At 37.7% G+C, this 21,676-nt stretch overlaps 1 protein-coding gene across 2 annotated transcripts in view; it reads right to left on the reverse strand.

Annotated features, from left to right (window-relative positions):
* Nucleotides 1-21,676, reverse strand: part of MAPK8IP1 (mitogen-activated protein kinase 8 interacting protein 1) — a 1,153,940-nt gene that overhangs the window by 62,694 nt on the left and 1,069,570 nt on the right. For both annotated transcript variants that reach the window (XM_044082569.1, XM_044082568.1), the window contains exon 8: nucleotides 8,213-8,322. In XM_044082569.1, the coding sequence (XP_043938504.1) occupies nucleotides 8,213-8,322 (110 nt within the window). The remainder of the gene's footprint in view (nucleotides 1-8,212; nucleotides 8,323-21,676) is intronic.

Consider the following 21,676-nt stretch of genomic DNA (forward strand, 5'->3'; position numbering starts at 1 on the left):
CAAAAAACAAATACAAATAAAATGAAAATAAATAAATACTAATTCAGATCTGTGCTAGTTAAGTTGTCCCGTATACCACAGTAACTTGTAGCGTAGACTATTCCACCTCTCTGTGGAATTCCAGTTTAGTTTATGCAGATAAATAAATAAAAAAAAACACAGATTTGGGAAGACTTAGCATATGTACAGCGCCTGGACTACATCACCAGACTTTCTTTTTTTTTTTTTTTGGCCAAATTTCCACAGATTTCAGATTCTCATCTCTCATCTTTGGGTCTTTACTTCCTGGGTTCATTGCAATGGGAGGCATCCTGGTCAGTTTCTTCATCACATGAGTGTGGTATCTGGTAACCCCAGATAAGAACAACTCTGTTGTCATTTGGATTATAATTACTCCAACATCTGGGGGAGGATTAGAGAAGGCGGAGCAATTATAATGTGTCTAAGCTTTTTTTTTTTCCCTTATGTCTTACCTCCTATTGTCATGCAAGGCTGGCATCATCTAAGTTAGCATAAAATACTACCTTGAGAGAAACATCCCAACTATGTGGTGGCACATCCTTTGTTTTAGCCTACCCACTGATCCACTCACCACAGCAATTGCACTGTCAACCTTTTAGCAAACTAAACCTGGACAAAGCCTAAAATAATGGGGGGAGCCCAAAAATGGGGACAGACTGTAAATGTTACTCTTATAAACTTATAACATTGCTAGAAAATAGGATTTGTGGTAGCATGCATTTTCTGATGGGTATGAAGTCTGAAATTCAAATGTATGTCATTATTTAGTGACTTCAGTCCTTGGTGAATTTGCCAGAAAACCACAACTTTTATGAAAAAAAGACCAAAAATATGAGGTAAAAATCTAGGTATTCTGCAAAAAACTGGACAGTTGAGAGTTATGGAATGTTTCTCTACTACAACCCCATTATCACCGCCATGGCTTGTCAGAGAACTGTGCGCACTGAATGCCTGCACACCTTCCCACTTGGAAGAGGTGAGGAGGAAATGCCTCAATTCCTCTTCTTCCTAGCCAGCTCTAGCAGGTGGCTGTGTCACTAACTGAAGTCAGACTGGCAGTCTCACAGTCAGGGATTTGTTCCTCTACATCAGTGGAGCTGGATGGCTATGAGTCCAGACTTGAAGAATTGGGCCTTTTCTTCTTTTAAAATCAGAAGGCTACAGAAGAGCACTGGTCTACAGAGCTTTTCAAGATGAAAACCTCCTTAGTGTATTGGATTTGAAGACTGACAGTAAAACTCTGAGTTTGCATGCGTTTAGGGAAAACTGGCCATAAGAGTATATCACAATGGTTCTTTAATTATTCTACAAAATGCGTGGTTCCTGGTTCCACTACAGAATGGTTTATCAGTAGGTCTCAAACAGCTAAATGTGAGCATTAAGAAAGGGTTGTGTGAATACTCTGAGCATAAAATGCTGTATGTGGAAATAGACAAAATGGGGTTCAGTAATGCCCCCCCCCCATTTTGAAATTTCTGTATTTCTGTGTAAATGTGCTTTGGCTAAAGTAACAAAAATTAAACACGTTTGAATTTGCATCTAGGTAGAGTTATTAATCTAATTCATGGAAAAGAAGTACTTGTCTGACACCTTGCAACTTCCACTTATGAAGAGCTGGGTATCAGCTAATCTTGAGGGTAAACCATTCTTCCATGACTCTTATCTACGGACAAGTGTCACACTCTCAAAGTTGAAAAGAGACATTGCAGAATGAAAAGGGACTCCCCATACCACATGGAAACATGTACAATAACTTCTGGAAATGGATCTAAGACTCTGTGGTTTGTGGTGAACAGTCAAAGATGGTAACCTATGTATGATAAACCCAATTATTTATGTATTTAACATTTGTGTACCGGGAATGTCCGACTTGGAATGAAGCCAATTTTCAGCAGAGCCCCAGGGAGAAACACTCCAGATGCATGTCTTTGTAATGTGGGAGGAAACTGAAGTATCCAGAGAAAACCCATACAAACACAGGGAAGACATGCAGACTCCGCACAGAAGGCACGCCAGCCAAGAATCGAACAGGAGAACCTCTTGCTGTGAGGCAACAACGCTACAGCTGCACCACTGCACCATCCAATTATAATCTGCTTTATCTGATTTTTTTATACCTTGTCACAAGCCAAGTTTTCCAGTTTACCTATACGTAATTATCCAGCATGGTTGACCTCACCCACCTGTTGAAACTAAGCTCTTCCGTGCAGTAGATGCATTGAGCGCGACAGTTCATTTTATGAACAGCTGTCTCAGAGAGTATCCTGATAGCATCATTCAGCACTACCTCCCCATCATGAATAACTACCAGTAGAAGCATTTGTTATGTCTCCTTCTTGTGCCCAATAGAAGCATTTGTTATGTCTCCTTCTTGTGCCCAATAGAAGCATTTGTTATGTCTCCTTCTTGTGCCCAATAGAAGCATTTGTTATGTCTCCTTCTTGTGCTTGCCCAATAAGCTCCTCTACCCTTTTCATTCTTAACGGTTTCCTCAGCATTTTCCCCTTTCCTTTACCACCTTTACCACATGCATATGATAATGTTCTCTTGATTACAGATGATGTGTTTTTAGTTCAGGATCAGCTTCAGCATTTCTGACTGCTCCTTCTGCTTCCAGTAGCTTCCTTTTCTTATCCTGATGCCTATATATTTAATAACGTCTTTTCTTTTAGTTCACCGCTAGCCTGCTTGTCTGGATAATCAGATCTGTAATTCTTTTTTTTTAATATTATTGAATAATAGGATTTCAAAGCATTCCATCTTCTTGTGTATATTTGCAACATCTTTACAGTTTCTCTCCTCCCAGCTCCATTGTAATTTTTTTAATTTCACTTTTGCTTTTTCAATAAGGTACAGAACAGTTATGGCTTATTTCGGACCTCTTTTCTGCACAGCATTTACATAATACAACTTTGTTAAACTGGGATTGGGCTCAGTTCCTCCCTCCCTTTCACTGCCAGCCAATTCCAGACACAGAATGCCCACTCTCTTCCTGGTGCCCATACAATCTTTATAAAAAAATCTCTTAAAATGATAATAATGTTCTCATTCAGACTGCTCTGTGAAACAAGTATCTACCATTTATCAAAGGACATAACTAACTTCCAGGGTTGTAACTGTTGTGCCTTCCTTAGAGAACCGCCTGCAGTTTCCTTCTCCACTAGCCTCATTAAATTTGTCATTATTTGTCTATTATACACATCTATTACTTTTTTCCTCTGACAAATGTAATTAGGTATCATTGAAATGCATTTCACAGCTTCTATTCCCATTATCAGATGACTTCTAGCTTATCTTACAGAGTCAGTTTACCCTCTTTTTTTTTCTCTGAAACATGAAGCCTAAAGAGAGTGTGAGTGTACAAGCCCATTAAAGGTTAGCTGAAACTCATTTTTTTCAGTACATCAAGGATAGTCTGTCATTACTGGTCAGTGGTTATCATTAGCTGGTTTACACTTATTTTTCAAGTAGTATTGCTAATAGCTGTACATATAACATTACTAGAGCATATTTATGAATGAACAAGCAATAGTTTCCAGTGTGCACCTGGATAGCACTATATCAAGTCCAACACAATAACAATCTAGCTGGCCTTTAATTCAGATGATTAAGTCTAAAAACATAGAAAACAACTGCTACAAAAACAACTAGTGCACCCTTAGAACGAAATACAGTCCCCTCAAAATAAAATGGTGTAGGCAAAGTACGGTCCAGGATAGGGCAATAAATAACACTGCATTCCGATAAAAAACAGGTTTAATGATTAAAGTCAGTGCTTTCACAACAAAATTTGTTGCTTCATTAGACTTAAAACACATAGTAGGAAACCCACATTATATACATAAAACCAATCAAGCTGAGAAGGGAGACTCCACCCCTCAATCAATCCCCATGGTAATTAAATACAAAACTTGCAGCTGAAAGAAAAGAAAAATCAAAAATGAACAAGTGAAGGTCTATAAGTTAAATATTATCTAACCCCTCTTAGTTTCAAAAAAGGAACCAGAGGGACACGATCATTTAGTCCTTTACCAAAGTCTGCATGGAGCCTGATAATCCATTTGGCCTCAATAACGTCTGTGTAGTTCCTGACATCACCCTTACGATCACTCTCTTTGATAACATCTATTACCATAAATTTAAATTGATGTCCACTACCTTTCTGCTTAACATGTTTAGCAAGAGCATTATTGAGAGCACAAACACTAATATCATATAAGTGCACTCTTATTCTAAACTTCAAATATCTATCGGTTTTATCGATATAAAATGCACTGCATTCCTGGTACTCAGCCAGGTAAACCACATGACATATATTGCAGTCTGCATCAACCCTAAATTCATATCTATATCCAGTTTCAGGGTGTACAAAAACAGAAGATTCCTTAACAAAACAGCAATAGTTGCAGGACTGTCATGGTCGAGTTCCCTCATCCTGTCTCTGCCCAGATAAATCTAGTGTCAGTGGATAGCATAACATTCTTTTTATAGACTTCTTATTCTTATAGGAAAACTTTGATCAGTCACCCACAATCCCTCTAACCTCTGGGGTTAACATCAGAATGGACCAATGGTTCCATATGATGTCAGACATATCTAATGGTTCCATATGATGTCAGACATATCCAATGGTTCCATATGATGTCAGAAATATCCTTTGAATTACTAGTACAAAACATGGCGATATTTAATGTATTAATTTTATTGCCTGAATGACTCACGTTCCTCTTCTCAAAGAAATAAGGTCTCCCAACATCTCCTCTCATGGAAACAACTTCTCTTAGACAAGTAAGAACTTCCCTTTCATGGTACACTCTGTCAGTGAATCTTTTAGCCAAGGTCTCTAATTCTTTGGAAAAAATAGTATCATCCATAAATAATCTGGATGTCCTTAGACCCTGCCCTTTCACTGTGTTACGGAAGACATGATTCCGATGCATACTCCGTCTATATAGGTACACATTCCTATGACATGGTTTCCTATATACACCTGTGGTGATAGTGCCATCATCCAAGTAGGTTACTTCCACATCAAGGAAGCTAATCTTGTTCCTGGAGGCATTGAATGTAAACTTAAAAAAGGTACAAACATTATTAATGTATACCACAAACTCATGTAAACTCACTTCATCACCACCTCAAATTAAAAACAAATCATCTACAAAACATGGAACAAAACATAAAACATAAAACAAAATGTTCAAAGCAAACCTGTCACTCTTAATCATGGCTTCTTCCTCCCACCATGCCTTAGCTATGTTGGAGTAGCTATTGGCACATGAAGTGCCCATAGCTATGCCATCGTTCTGTAGATAATAACACCCATCAACCAAAAAACATTATTATCCAGCACAGTCTCCATGAACAAGCATAACAAATCCATAAATTTGGAGGCAAAAGTACCATGACATAATAAATGCTTCTGTGAAATCTCAATACCATTGGTGTTGGGAATTCTAGTGAAAAGGGATTGGACATCCATAGTTACAAACAAAAATGTGGAGTCATTATCAACTTACTGGCTAAACCTATATAAATATTCTAAGAAATGCTTAGAATCTTTCAAAATATATTGATTCCTGTCCACTAATGGTCTCAAATACTTCTCAATAAAAAGAGAGATGGTTTCAGTACACCAACCTCTCCCAGCTATTATTGGTCTAAAGGGAGGTTGGTGTAACTCCTTATGAATTTTAGGAAGACCGTGTATAGAAGGAATAAGCGGGTTCTTCACCAATAAAAAATTATAAACATCTAATATAATCTAATGACAAGTTAAACATTCATTCAGCATATTCAAAATCTGTTGCTGAAGCTTTATAATCAAATCGTATGAAATAATAGTATAAGTCTGTGGATCATTTAGCATCAACTTCATGGAAGAAAAATCAAAGGAGCGGTCCATTACAACGATCATGCCTCCCTTATCAGCTGGTCTAACTACTACATTAAATTCGCATATTAAACCCTGCAGTGGTTGCCATTCATCATTAGACATGTTACAAAAAGTTCTGCGGCCCAAGCTGTTACCAAAATATTCATGAAAATCTCACTCACATAACTTATAAAAGATCTCCAAATTAGGGGGTAGATCTGGTACAAATGTACTAGGTTTTCTCATTTTATTGCCCTCCTCATAATTATCATTACCACCAAACATCAATTTCAGCGAAACATTCCTTAGAAACATTTTTAAGTCAATTATAGTATCAGTTAGTGTTGCTCCCTGGGCTGGTATAAAAACTCAAGTCCTTTTCAAGGACAATTTACTCTAAATCTATCAATGGCCTAGAGGAAATGTTCCAAATAAACGATCTTGTACCTGCACCCACATCTTCTTCAGTGACCTGTTGGACTCCATTTCCATTTGCATTTTCCTCTTCATGCAACTTCTGCTTTGCAAATGATTCTGCCCCCATTTCTCCTTCTGGGTCCCGGGTAAAGGGAAAGACTGCACCACTCGAAGATAGTCCGTGTTCCTCTGCAGCTGGAGTTGGACAGCCGGATGAGAGGATTTTCTCCTAACGTCATCTCCTAATGATGGAAGCTCCTCAGCTCCAGATACATCAGACCCATTGGTCATGCCTCTGTGAACATCCTCATTGGTGCATAAAAAGCCATCAATGTAGTTACCTGTAAGAACTGTCGCATAACGTTCTTGGGCTCCACCCACCTGTCGATTATGACCATTCTCATTGGTCAACTTATGGTTGTCGTGAGGAATTTGGACATGATCCTGTGTGTTTGAAAAATCAGATGACTGTGTTGAGGCAGCATGGTCATTCAACCCCCGTTCAGATTGTTGCTTCAGCCAAGCAAAAACATGGCCATTTTTAAAGTCTCCCAAGCCTCTAATCAACTTTTTCTTTTTAATAAACAACAACTTCCATTCAAAAATAGCAACAGAGTCAGCCAGCTCACATAAGTTGTCATCCACTAAAGAACTAGGGAAACTCACATAAAGTCCACCCTGCCGTTCTTTAATTTGTTCAACAAGCAAAAGTTTCTCTGGTAAAAAATGTTCAGTTAAGAGCTTCAGATATCCTAAGATCATGTCCAAATTCAATTGCTGCCACTTACATAATAAAGATGAAAAATGGGTCCCATATGTAGGCATACGTAGGACCCTTAGTCCTTGAGGTATAACTCGCAGTATTAAGCAGGCTTCAAAATGTAGGGTTGCCACCTTTTCAAATGCCCAAAGTGGGACATTTTTTGTAGAAACATCAGAATTTGCAGGGCAAAACATACCCACGGCCAGTACAAAGGACAGAACTTCACTTTTTTGCCAAAATAAAAGCTTATTCTTGTAGCATTTGAGTTGCTTATTCTGTTCCTTATAACATTTAGGTGTTTCAGATACAAAATAACTGTTTTGTGCAAGTATTAAAGAAAATATAGGAAATATTTTTGCCCTAAAATCTCAGGACATTTGCCATTTTTTAAATTTTTTTGCAGGACACAACTGCCCAAAGAGGGACTGTCCCTCGCAAAGTTGGACAGGTGGTAACCCTATTCAAAATGTTGCCTCTGCAATTGGAGTCTCCTTAATTTATATAAATTATCTTCTAATGTATTTAGCATGGTATGGAAAGCGACCATCAATGTCAGGCTCACCTTTCTTTCTTTGAGTATCCAAAGCAGTACCTAGAAAAAGGACTGATGTCACTGCACAGTGTTTTCATGAGCTTACCAGCTCCTCTTTTCAATTCCACATTGACAATGCCATTCACAACAACCCTTCCTGAAGGGTTGTACACCAGTTCAATATTAACAGAACAGCCCACAGCCATGCTTGTTCATAGCAGTAGAAAATAGAAGAGTACAAATCCAAAAACACAGAAAACAACTGCTACAAAAACAACTAGCGCACCCTTAGAATGAAATACAGTCCACTCACTCACCGGTGTAGGCAAAGCACGGTCCAGGATAGGGCAATAAATAACACTGCATTCCGATAAAAAACAGGTTTAATGATAAAAGTTAGAGCTTTCACAACAAAACTTGTAGCTTCAACAGACTTAAAACAAATAGTAGGAAACCCACATTATATAAATAAAACCAACAGAGCTGAGTAAAGAGACTCCACCCCTCAACCAATCCCCATGGTAATTAAATACAAAACTTGCAGCTGACCTTCTGCAGGGAAATGAACTGGAGGACAATGAAAGAAAGCTCTGAAATATCTTACCTTTTGCATAGCAGCACAGAGCACATCATTGCCTTTATGGTAGGGCACCTGGACAGATCCAAGAAACTTCACCCAGAATTTTTCCACACAGCTACTCTTCTTTACTGCTTCTAGATATAAGGAAAATAATGTTTGTTATTTAAATAATCTCAGAGTACTAAATTCTGTACCTAAATTCAAATAAACATACATTAAATAGAAAATACAGTGTAAATGCAGTAAGCAGAAACACTAAAATCCAGGAAGCTGTAACCTCTAGTGCCATTTTACTGACAACTCAAAGTTCTATAATTGCAGATGTTGCTTTGGGCCAAACAAACTAACATTATGTTATTGTTTCATCAGTATCTTTTAAAATGTGCATGTAAGGTCTATCCTGATATAACTTATTTTTTACACTCAATGTATGCTTCAAGTCTGGCAGTTAGCATGCTGGATTAAAGCTTTGAGTTGTTAAAGAGCTATTTCTATTAGTCTAAGGTTTAAGCCCACTATGTGACTCAGAAAGTCACTTAATTGGGTAGAGCTCTTCAGATGTGTCTCAAAAGGGACATGTGTCCAGTAGGCTTGCTATGTAAACAAATGAATAAAATAAAATAAATGCTGCAACACCGATAAAAGAAATTATCCACTAAACCTCTATATAGTTATTTAAGATCTTCAAGAGGCATTTTTTTATACAGGCAGCTGCCAACCAGGGTATTCACCTCATTGCCGATTCATATATGCTAGTCCTGACTGAATCATAAAAAAATCTACTTTATCACCTTTACCTAAATCTGGTTATTCTCCAAGACTTCTAATTAGAATTACTAAGTGTTTTCTGGAGGGGAAGTTCTATCTTTAAATTCCTACCTTTGTGAAGATAGAGGCTCTCATTTTAATCTTTTAAAAATCAGCCTGTTTTGGCGCAAAGAACATGTAGTCTCTGTCATGATGGAAAGCATAGAAGAACTCGTAGAAATGTTCCCATCAACATCACTGGGTTCAAAACAAAAGTATCATTAATCATTGAAATTTCTACGTGCAGTGATTATAGTGTCTTACATACAGAGAAATGCAAAGTCTTAAAATACCAGGATTTGTAAACAGAAAATAGAACAATACAGAAGAAAGATCCCAGCAGTTCGAGTAGTAGTTGGAGGAGCAAGACTAATAAAAGTGAATATGGAATTGTACTAAAAATGTTCTACTAATACATGTGTGAGAATATTAGATATTGTTATCTGTGTTGGCATGACTGGCTGAACTTTTGTAAATAATTGTAAATTACCCTGTGTTACATATGCCAGCATGACTAGCTATAATTTTGTAAATAAATTTATGTCTTCTGATTATCACTGTGATTTATGCAAGATGTTTGAATCAAACATTGTTCTATTGGCTGACTAGATGTACATGTTTTTAAAAGAGAATTTTGAATGTATGGTATACCAGAGTCATCTGACCTAGATGTGATGTCATTGTGTGCCAGAGCTGAGCGAATAGAATTTTCATAGCAGCTGTTTGTTTACTTTTCAAAGTCTGTTGACAGCAGAATTCTCACAGCAGCTTCCTGTTACTTTTAAAAATTTGCTATAAAAGCACGTTTTGTGTCAGTTAATGTTCAGTAGTTGTGTAGTAGTAGTTCAGTTGTTTCCAGACTTATTCAGTGTTTTCCAGAGTAGTTGTTCTAGTCACTGAGGACAGAGAAAAGCCTGGAGTGTGGGCATAATTCCACATCTTGCCTTGCAGTAGTAAAAATATAATCTTGCCTTCCTGAGTTATATATATTAGGTAGGGACAGTTAATCTTCAGATAGTCAAGGAACTACAGCTAGTTAATTAGAGGTTTTCTAAAATTCTAAAATCAATGTGAGATCTGTCCTGTAGTATTATTTTCATATTTCCTGTGTGTGAAGCTCTGTTGTTTATTGGAATCAGTTATTCAGTATTTATATGTTTTAAATCCTTTTATTTATTATTAAATATTTTACTACTTCTCATTGTAGCTGGTTATTTAGTGAATACTTTTAATAACTTGCCAGTGTTTATGCTTATGTGATAACACCAGGGCCACTCTGAAAAGCCTTACTGCTTGGGTTGCATGCTACCATTTGTATCAATATTTATTTTACCCAACATAATTGAAAAACCTTTTTGAAGGGTACTGTAGTATTTGGCTGGTGACAGCTGTTACCTTGTAATTTGGGCAAAGGAACACATAAGCTAAATTTGTGCCAGTCTTTCCCAAGTGTATGTGTAGGTGCGAATATTAGACCTTTAAGAGTGAGTGTGTCAGTTACTTAGAACTGGGACACAGTACTCTGCAGTGGTTAGTGTGGAGACTCATTTGGGGACCTGGAGTGAAGCATATAGTCCAGTCCCAGGGTTAGAGCCTGTTCCCGGTGTACACTTAGGGGAAATTGTGTATTTCTATCCCTGCTTTTAGTGTCATTTCCTTACCAGAGACAGTGGTGAGAATTGAAGCTCCTTAGTTCCTGCCCTAGGGTAAAGACGACTCATCACAACATGCAGGAGGAAGCAATTCTGGGGACATTGCAAGTAATGAGAAGAGCACTCTTGGCTATTATCAAATAAAGAAGTGATGCTCATTTCATGAAATGTAATCATATCCTCACTTAGGAATGGAATCCATTTCCATCTTGGTTTTAGAAGAAATTTAAAAACAAAGTGATGGCAACATCAACAGCATCAAGAAATATTACAACGTAAGTATATAATATTGGCTATGACATTGTGAGTAAACAAAATACTTGCATATTACATTAAAGTTATATACCGGAACATATACAGACATATTAAACTGTACTACTGGTATAAAGTGATTTGATTCAGAGACAGATGTCATGGCCTTATTTTGCCAATAATTCGGTTCAGTACTAAAAGCACATTGAAAGGAAGGCAATAAAGTGGTGTAGAGGAAGCATACAATAGGATGGCAGAGCAGGGCAGGAATGAAGAATAAAAAAGGTTATTTATGTATGTATTTATTTATTTATTTATTTGTATGTTTATTTGTCGCTTCTCCTCCATGATGTCCCTGGCCATCAAGTCCCTAGGAAACTCCACTGACCAATTCATTACCTCCTACCCACCTGGACAATTTTTCACTCCACTTTTCCCTAGTGGGAGGGGTTTTCTTCCTCAGAAAGGGATTTGCCTTATGATGCCCACTTAATAATTTTCTGATTTGGGAGATGACAGTTGACCCCCTAGTGGCTGTTGTCCAAAGTAGGCTGTGCATTTTCTATTTTTTTGGGGAGGCTCTAATCCTTCTCCTGGTACCTGATGCACAAGCATGCATACACAAGGCTGTGGCTTTCCCTTTTTTGGCATGTGTATACTTCCACGTGTGCACCTTATGGGGTACTGCATAAATGTGAATTGAGACAACCAGTCACTTGTCTCCAATCCAAGTTCATGCTTCATGCATTTCTTTCCATCCAGACATATACACAGCAGCAGACTGGCCTCCAAAGTGACATAATGGATCAGCAGATGACAGACACTCACTGCCATTTGCCCTCAGACATCCACTCACTGCCATTTGCCCTTAGATAGCCACTCACTGCCATTTGCCCTCACCGGATCTTCTAACACCTGGGTTGCTAGTTAATCCTGGGTCATCTGGGCTGCATTCACAGCTTTATCACTCAGATATAACACAAGAGTTTTAAATAAAATGAAAAATATCTAAGAGGAGTATAAACCCGACAAGGAAGAAAGAATATAAGAAAGTGTACAGAGGTGTTGTACTTTTTTCTTTTTGGAAGGGAGGGCACCATTATAATGATCTTTTGATTTCATAAATGGTCCTATTAAGTGTTAGGATTTAATTTATTCTATTAACACTTCTGTATTCACTACTGGTCAGACTGTTATTTCAAAAATGGAACAGTGAGACAGAGTGCAACTTGTCAAAGCTTATAGTGCAGAGGCTTTCATCCACAATCATTTCTCTGTCTTTGAGTAGCAGGTAAACATTGTTCTGACACTTACACACTGCCATTTTATTGGTCTCATATTTTCTGCCTCTTCAGCCTGTCCTTTCTCTATTTCATTTGTTTCTTTATAGCTTATTTATACAGTCAGGTGGAAATGTGATCTTTCCTTGGGTTGGGCATTAATACATTATGGAAATAATAAAAGAAGTCTGCGTGAAATTCAAAGTTTTCCTTAGCTGCTTGTTTTCAAAGCTTTCATAAAAAAGCAAACTTGGGATGATTTTCTTTAAGAACAGAAAGTAACAAAAATGTAATATGACAGCATTACAAAGTTCCTGTGCAAAACAGAGTAAAGTCTGATCGTCTGAAAAAATGATGTATAGAAAAATGAAAATAAAAAAAAAGAAAAGCTCAGTGAAGCGAAGTTAGTTTTCTGTCTGACAATTCTGTTGTTCACAGTGCTGGACAAATTTTAATAAGTTAGTCATATGATTACTTGGGGCATTATTGGCTCATCCCTACATAGAACAGCCAAGTTGTTTAGAAATGGCTGTTTCTTCCAGTTTGGTCTGTTTCTGTGAGACCACTATAGCACAATGTTTGCAGTTTTACTCTGAGATGTGGCAGTCTCACAGTTGTTCATATAAGTTAGGGGATGCAGGGGGGAGGGGGTACAGCCTCCACCCACACATGAGGGCTTGGGGCTGTCTGCCACACACAAAAAAAAGCATTTTGGTAATTTTCTGATATAATTTTCTAGTATAAAATGCTAAGTATGGCTTACTGTGCTTTTTGAGACATGGTTTTGTGAACTGCTCATATGTGCATACCAGGCTAATGATCACTGGGATCCTTATAATCCCAGTCATACATCCCGAAAGTATCTCACACTTTTTTTTTTTTTATGAGCCTTTGAGGTTAATTTAAGGGGTAGATATAATTTGCAGAATGCCTCTATCCATTAGAGACATAGATGCTAGACCTGGGGTGATTTCTTATTTAATAAAAAAAAAAACACCTTGCAAGTACGGCAAGTGCAAAGTCAATCCAAAAAAAGAATGTGCCGGCACAAAGTGTGGAACAAAATGATGCTTTTAATTAAATTCGTAGATTCATAGACAACAAGATAAAAAATACAAATCCATGAAGGGTAGGGGCATAAAGACCCCCAATACCCCAAAAAAGACAAAAAAAAACACGGTTTCAGCTATACTAGCCTTCCTCAGTGAGTGCACAGAGCTAATAGATATAACTGCATATAGCCACAGCTATATACCCATCTTCATTAATATGTAAATGCCCCACTAGTTGGTTATAAATGTTCATTTAATCCGCAAGGGAAAAGACCTCCCAATTTAATTATCCACTTCCTTTCCTTGCACTCAATGAGGAAGACTACTGTAGCCGAAACCGGTTTGTCTTTTTTGTCTTTTTTGGGGTATCGGGGGCCTTTATATCCCTATCCTTCATGGATTTGTATTTTTATGTTGTTGCCTATGAGTCTACGAATTTAATTAAAAGCATCATTTTGTTCCACACGTTGTGCTGACCCATTCTTTTTTTGGAGTGATTTCTTATTTCCCATCCACTGGTACAAGTTATGCTTGAATAGGATTAGAGAAGAACTGTGCTTCATGTGGATTTGAAGCCTGTTCTTGGAGGGGGGGGGTAATTCTCCGAGATGCATGTCTGTCTCTTCAGCATGTCCTGCTCATGTCAAAAGCCAAGATCAAGTAACTCTGATGCTATTGATTTTGCAGATGTGGAAAAGGTCCATCAGAACAGGATCCAAAGGTGCTTTGTATGCCAGGCACAGATTGCCTCTCAACAGTTTGTAGGAAAGTGGGTATTGAGATAGGGCTTTGATATAAACTGCATAGAACATGTTATTTATACCCTGTATTCTTTTTGTGAGGAATTTCTGTGGATATGCCACCTGATGCATGTACCTGGTTACATACATACCAAAGGGGACAATGATCTCAATGAAGGGTCTGATTAGGGCTGAAGGCAGAGGAAAGATGACCTCCTTGGACATAGATCCATCAACTTTCTTGTAAGTTCAGAAACATGGAATGATTTCCTCACTAGCTTGTTCTGTGGGGGAAGCAGTGCTCTCCCATATTTGTGAGTACCAGATCCAGTATGTTTTCATCCCTAGTTGGCATGCAGACTAACAGGTTCAGGTTGTTTGTGTTTATAAAGTAATGTTGTGCAAAGGTCAGCATGGAGGCTATGGGCTGTCCAAATAAAAATTCACAACCATAGATAAAATAATAAATTAGAAGTTAAGTGAGGGAGTCTGAAAACCCCAAATAATGTCAGTGATTATAGAAACACAATGGGCACAGTTAGTGTTTATTTCACAATAAACAACAATAGAATAATAGTTTAGCTCTTTTGTCTCACTAGTATAGGGACTACATCAGAGCAATCATGCAGTTAAAGCAATTCTTATTAAAAAGTATCTTAATTAGTGCTCTCCAATCAGACAATTCTAACAATAAAGTGACTAACCAATACATTATCCTGAAAGCAGCCTTATACGTAAAGATCTCACAATTATTCACCATCCAGGTTTGCAAGCCAAAAATAAAAAAAAAAAACACCCATTCAAAAATTCCAGTAAACAACATGTCAAAAAACTTGACACTAGTACCTGATAACAAAAAAAAATAAAACTGTGCCTCAAGGGTTAAGGTTTTATACATTTCCTAATAATGCTAATTTGGGCATTGGTTTTTACAATGAACTTGTTAATTTATTTGAGAAACAGTGCTGTGAACTATTAAATGTTATTAATAATTTTAACAATACTAAAATTAAGACGATGTTAGACAGTACTTAGAATCTCTATAAGACTATTACTGAAGATTTAATTTTTGACACCTATAAATCTTTTTACCAATCTACTTTTGAAAAGATAGATAATATGTCGATGCAATTAAGAAAAAGAAGTTACATAAAATTTCTGTGGATTGTAACCAACATATGGATAAGATGGCAAATCCACCACCTAAGAACAGATCATTTCAAGAGATTTAATTAAACAAATCCAGTACAAGTGGGGAATATCGATCAGGGTAGGGATGATGAATGTGAAACTCATCATATTTCTTTAGATTATAGCAATTTTGGTGAAGATGAAGGGGCTACAGGATTTAGTTACAACCCTTTAGAATTTCCTCCCTTATGGAGGCCCAAAGGAATAGTAAAACAACAACAACAAATAAGAGAGGAACTGAATACCAAAGGCAATTACACAAGATGGGAAAGAGAAAATATTTTGAATGACAAAAGGAAGAAGGTGAGATGGTTGGAGAAAAGATGTTTAAATACTGTAAAAGCACAGCATATACATATTTTGAAGGCGGGAAAAGAGAGGACTGGGTTCAACACCCACATCTTCAGCCATGTGGAACTTACTCTTGAGGGGTTTTTTTTGTCTTTTTGAGAAAGGTTTCATGTTTATCCCCCAAAAAGGGATCAGTGTCACTGACACTATTACAGATTTGAAATTGTTTATTAGGAAAGTGAATCTAGCTTGTAGTTTTAAGGATGATGGCATCAGTAATACTAAGAACAACATATATTTACATAAAAACAGTGTATGAAAAAATGTTTGTTTACACCCCTGTTACACCTTGTTGTGCAAGCCTTTGAGACACCATGTATTAATGAAATATATAAATTGGGTTTCAAAAACATTCATATGGGTCAGTTAAATCTTACTACTGATGACAGGAATCTGTTATATGAACTACAAAGGGATACATTTCTTAGGATTATGAAATTAGATGAAGGAGGGGGCACTTGTTATTTCTGACGCCATTGATTATGTTGGAGTCATGTTTTAGACTTTTCACAATGACTCAGCAGGCCTCATGGAATGAGGCTAACATCAGTTTTAGGAGAATGGACCTATGAGTGGAAGATTATCTAATGCAAGCTATGATAGAGATATGCATAGCTGTTTGCACAAACCCTCTCTGTTAATTCCTTCTATTATTGGAATCCCCAAGATTCACAAAAATTGTGAAGCTATCACTGCAGCACATGGCTCTAAAACCTACCCTCTAGCTGTTTACAGAGATAAACTTTAAAACCAAAATGTTTAAATACTTGACATTTATTAAAGGATTTGTTGGATTTTTGGGGTAGACTTAAGAAAGAACTATGTGCCCAGCAGATATACTTTTTAACAATTTGCATAGTGGACCTCTTTACATGTATCCCACGTAAGGAAGGGATGGGATATTTTCAGGAAGCTTGATTGGATTTAGATTTTTGGCCACTAATAATAATAAAATAATTAGGGTATATAAACAGTTGAGAGGAGTAGCTATGGGGGCAGCTTGCACCCCAATTTTTCCAATCTTGTCCAATGCACTTGCAAGAAAAAAATTGTACTATAGTCTAACTCCTCTCCCTCTTGACCCTTATAGTTGAGATATTTGGATGATATATTTATTTTATGGATTGGACATGAAGCTAAAATTGAAGAATGTGTAACATTTTTAAATCAAACTATGAATGTTTTGTAATTCTCCTATACATATCATGGTGAAAGAATAAATTACTTAGATGTTACAATTTGTAAGACAAACAAAGGTTTTACATTTAATATATATCATAAACTGACCTTTAGCAATGATCATATACATTTTACAAGTGTTCACCTTTATACTCTCAAGAAAGGAATTGGGAAGGGACAATTCATATGACTGTTTAGAATGATGCCAGATGACAGCATGTTCGTCGAAGAAAGTGCAAAATTGAATCCAATGTTTAAAGACAGGATATCCTGAGAGCTTTATCACTAAGATTTATGAGAATGGGTGAAGTAAAAGATCTGTTAGTTTTAGCCCTTTATTAGGTAAATGTTTCAATAAAGTAGAAAATGTTCTGGATAGAATTAATCAACAGCCACCCAAAAGGCATTTGAGTTAATGATACTTACTGAGTACAAGACAGGAACTAATAAAATTAGAAAATTTATTAATAAAAACTGGGTTATTTTCAAAGCCAGCAAAGTAGTTTTTAACATTACTAGTAAAAGGTCAACATTTGTATACAAAACAGCTAAAATTATTGCGAAACTACTTGAATATAACTTAAGAGATAACCATACTGATTTAATAGAGAACAATGGAACACAACCTTGTGGATGTTGCCCCCAGAGTAAATACATTCTAACAGAGAATAGGTACATAGTGGGTGGCCCCACTGGTGTCAGGATTGCACCTAAATATGGGAATTGTCACTTTTACAGTATATCTAGCTATATATACATATATATATATATGTGTGTGTGTGTGTGTGTGTATATATATATATATATATATATATATATATATATATATATATACACACACACACACACACACACACACACACACACACACACACACACATATATGTATATATTTATACACACACACGCATACACATATGTATATATGTATTTATATATATATATATATATATATATATATATATATATATATATATGGATCTACTTCATTACAACGACAGCACACTTCACTGAAACTCAAAACAACGAGACCACATCAATGAAACCCCATAACAACGAACATTCACAACAACGAAACCCAAAACCATGAAACACCAACACAAACATCACAAACACACACATACACACACAACAACCCCAAAGTACCTAACACACAATACTACAAACCGTATAGGCAGGGGGGGCAAGCCCCCCTGCACCCCCCACACCCCCCCTTCTTTATTATTCAAACTCCGAGATCACACAAACAGACAAACAAGGCACACTCACACCCACACATTACATTCCCAAACAAACACACACTACACAACACACACTTACACACACCACTACCCCTCAAACAGACACTTACACATACATACTTACGGGCATCGGAACACCAGAAGCACTAAACACAATCCTGTAATGTCGGGATTTTAAATTTCATGCTTTTTGGGTTTCGATGTTCTACAGTGTCGAACATCTGGTCCCGATCTTACAGGTTTCGATCATATGAACTTTCGTTCATATGAAGGGAACCCATATATATATATATATATATATATATATATATATATATATATATATATATAGGTTCATGGGTTGGTACTAGGCTATCGGCCCTAGGGCCTATACAAGCCTAGCCATAACAATTCCCTGGCTATTTCTTCCCACACTATTTACTTCCTGGACCCCTGTCTAGCAGGGCAACTGACATGGGGTCTATATTATATCCTCGAATGCTTAAAAAAGCGAAAGCTGATTGATCGAACTTATTTTTGTGAAACTGCAAAATATTGAAGCAGCAGAAACTCGAATTTTTCCTAGGGAAAGAATTCGGTTGTCCATTTCTGTTGCTTCGGTATTTTCAGTATTATGGTGGAAAGTTACCGGTCGGATTCAGGTAAGTGTGCGATTGTGTGGATGTGAGTGTTAGGGTGATTTAGGTGAGTTAGGGTTAGGGCTCGGGTTAGGTGTGTGTGCGATTGAGTGGACATGAGGGTTAGGGCGGATTTAAGTGAGTTAGGGTTAGGGAGAAAGTGAGGTGAGTGTGCGATAGTGACGGACCTTAGGGTTAGGGTTTGGCTTAAGGTAAGTGGGTAGTTAGTGGTGTGTGCATAGTTTAGTGTAGGGTTAGGTATCAGATTTTAGGTGTATGTGTGTGGATTTCTGTTTGTTTGGTGTGCTTGTGTTGTGTGCATGTGTTTTGGATCAGCGATTTTTTTCCCTGGGAAAAAAATCGCTGATCTGACAGTTTGAGATTGTAAGCTTTCACTTAAATTAAGTCGATCAATCAGCGTTCGCTTTTTTAAGCATTCGATGATATAATATAGACCCACTGACGTGATCCCCTGGGTGAATTTCCTTTCTCCCACCCAATCATCAAGGTTCCTTTTGAAGAGGGCCAAAAAGGCACTCTGCTTGACATGTATGGGCAGTCTATTCCAGAGTCTGGGGAGTCTTTGGGTCAGGAACCTATCCCTCCAGCATGTTTTGTTTATTGTGAGGACAAGGTTTAGATCCCTGGAGCATGTGACTCTGAGGAATTGGGATTTCTTTAAGTGTAGCATGTCCAATAGCTCTGGGTTTGACATGGCCTTGTATGTTAGGCAGTGATCGCCTCTGAGTAGACGATATGCAACAGAGTATAGCTGGAGTTTTTTAAGGCGGTCAGCATAGGGCATCTGCTTTAGGCCTGTGATTCTTTTAGTGAGGTATTTCTGCAGCCTTTCCAGTTGTTGCAGGTGTCTTGAGAGGTACATACCAAATGGGGCGTTGTATTCTATAATGGGTCTAATGAGGGATGAGTACAGTGGGACAATGACCTCCTTTTTTCTGGATGAAAAGCACTTAGTGATGAGGTGTGCCACATAGAAGGATTTCTTGACTGTTGTGGTGATGTGGTTATCGAAAGTGAGACCACTGTCCACCTGTGTCCCTAAGTCTCTTATCACACTTTCGGTGTTTAGTGTACTGCCACTTATGTGGTAATTCATGGGTATAATGACTGGGGAGATATGGGCGAAGGCTGCCAGCCTAGTCAAATAGAATTTAATATATAATTCTATCAACTGTATAAATAAATGTAAAATACAGGCTTGTGTTTTTAAATGTAAGAAAACACTGTGAAATGTGGAACTGCAAAATATGTGACAACATTACACTCTACTAGCCCAGTTTCTACTGGCCCAGTGAAGCATGTTGTATCCTTTCATGTTAGAATTCGGCCCGAGGGTGGCTGGATAAAGATTTCATGCCCATTGTTTTAAGGTTAAAGTTTATGACTAGAATTTAGATGTGGAAGGTGCTTTAGTTTCTGTTATTATATACATGTGAAATGTCTTGTATCGTTGTAAGTTTCTGAGGAGGTGTTAGATTGCTAAATAATGCAGTCTGTGGCCTGAGAACTCAGACCAGGTGTTAAAATGATGCAATACGAATACTGGGAAAACCTAAGTGTCAAAATTGATGTAATTTTGGGAGGGCCTTAGAGACATGTTTGTTAGTAATGTTTAAATTCTATATCTCACAAGAGACCTGAAGCATTTTGATCTGGACACCTAACTTACCAGCACTGCCTATGCTCTTTATGTATATAAGAAGGATTATAGCACTGTGTTTTCTCTAAGATTAGCTAAAGATTAGAAAGTTAGATTAAGTATTTTTCTGTGTAATCAGATCTTTCCTACGATATTATTTTAAGTTTCTGTGTGATCTGTGAACTCTTAGATATCTCTGTGGTGTAGTAGATTTGTCTGGTGTTTTAATTATTTATTATTAAATATTTTTAAAACCTTCTACCTGTGGCTGGTTTGTGTAAAGATGAAGAATGCTTTAGAGTACATTATATATTTATAGAGTTTACTGTCTAAGCCCTTCCAATAAGCCTTAGACTGTATAGTCACATTACCATTGGATATTAATATTGCACAGTAATAATTGGACACCTTTTAAGGGCCTTTTAGTAGCTGATATTATTAACTGGGTGGTAGCAGTAATTACTACCATATAGTCTAGGTAAAGGGGCACAGCTGGAGAATCTGTGTCAGCTTTTTCTAGGAGTGTCTGTGAAGTTGTATAAATACTTATCTCAAAGTGTGTGTGTTGTGTCAGCTTCTTGGCAAGCACTGTTTGGACAGAGAGGGTACTGGAGGTTCTAGCTTGCCCAGTTAGGCTGAGACCTGGACCCTATAGCTGTGCCAGTGGGGAGTCTTATTGGGGATCTGGTGAGCAAGGGAACAGCCAGCCCCAGACTGACTGTGATCTCTGTGTGCACTTAAGGGAAATTGTACTTTACTGTGTGTATTAGTCATTCTTTCCTCTTCTAGGAGACAACCTCCCTGGTGTTAGTGGTGAGGACTGAGGCTCCTTGAATGCTGGGCCAGGGCATGGTCGTCACAACGGGTACATATTTTTTCCCAAAGGGGATGACTACACATTTATTGGCATTGAGCTTGAGCCCATGGCTCTGGCACCAAGCATCTGTTTCTATAAGGCCCTTTTGTAGAGTATCCACATTATTTGGAGATTCAATAATGGCTCCCAGTCTACAGTCATCTGCGAACTTTGTTAGCCAGAGTCCCTTAGTATTGGCCTGTACTTCAGAGAAGTAGATGCCAAACAAGAGTGGTCCCAGGACTGAACCCTGAGGTACTCCACTTGTCATTTGTCTGGAGCTGGATTTGGAGTCAGCTACTTTTACAGTGTGGGTTCTGCCAGTAAGCCAGTTGGCAACCCATCGAGTGACGTAGGGATTAATGCCCAGCTTAGTAAGTTTATCTATGATTCTAGAGTGGGGGATGGTGTCATAGGCCTTGCCGAGTTCCAAATAGGCTGTGTGGACTGCCTTACCCTCGACCACAGCTCTGGAGACTGATTCAAAGAAGTCAATCAGGTTCAGGAGGCAAGATCAGCCCTTCACGAACCCAAACTGGGTGGAGTCCAGTGTTTGAAGGTTGCCAATGTCTTTGTTTATAAGTTCCATGATAATACATTCCATGGCCTT

The sequence above is a fragment of the Protopterus annectens genome, chromosome 9.part0, assembly GCF_019279795.1.
Source record: "Protopterus annectens isolate FY-2018-M chromosome 9.part0, PAN1.0, whole genome shotgun sequence".
Classification (NCBI taxonomy): domain Eukaryota; kingdom Metazoa; phylum Chordata; order Ceratodontiformes; family Protopteridae; genus Protopterus; species Protopterus annectens.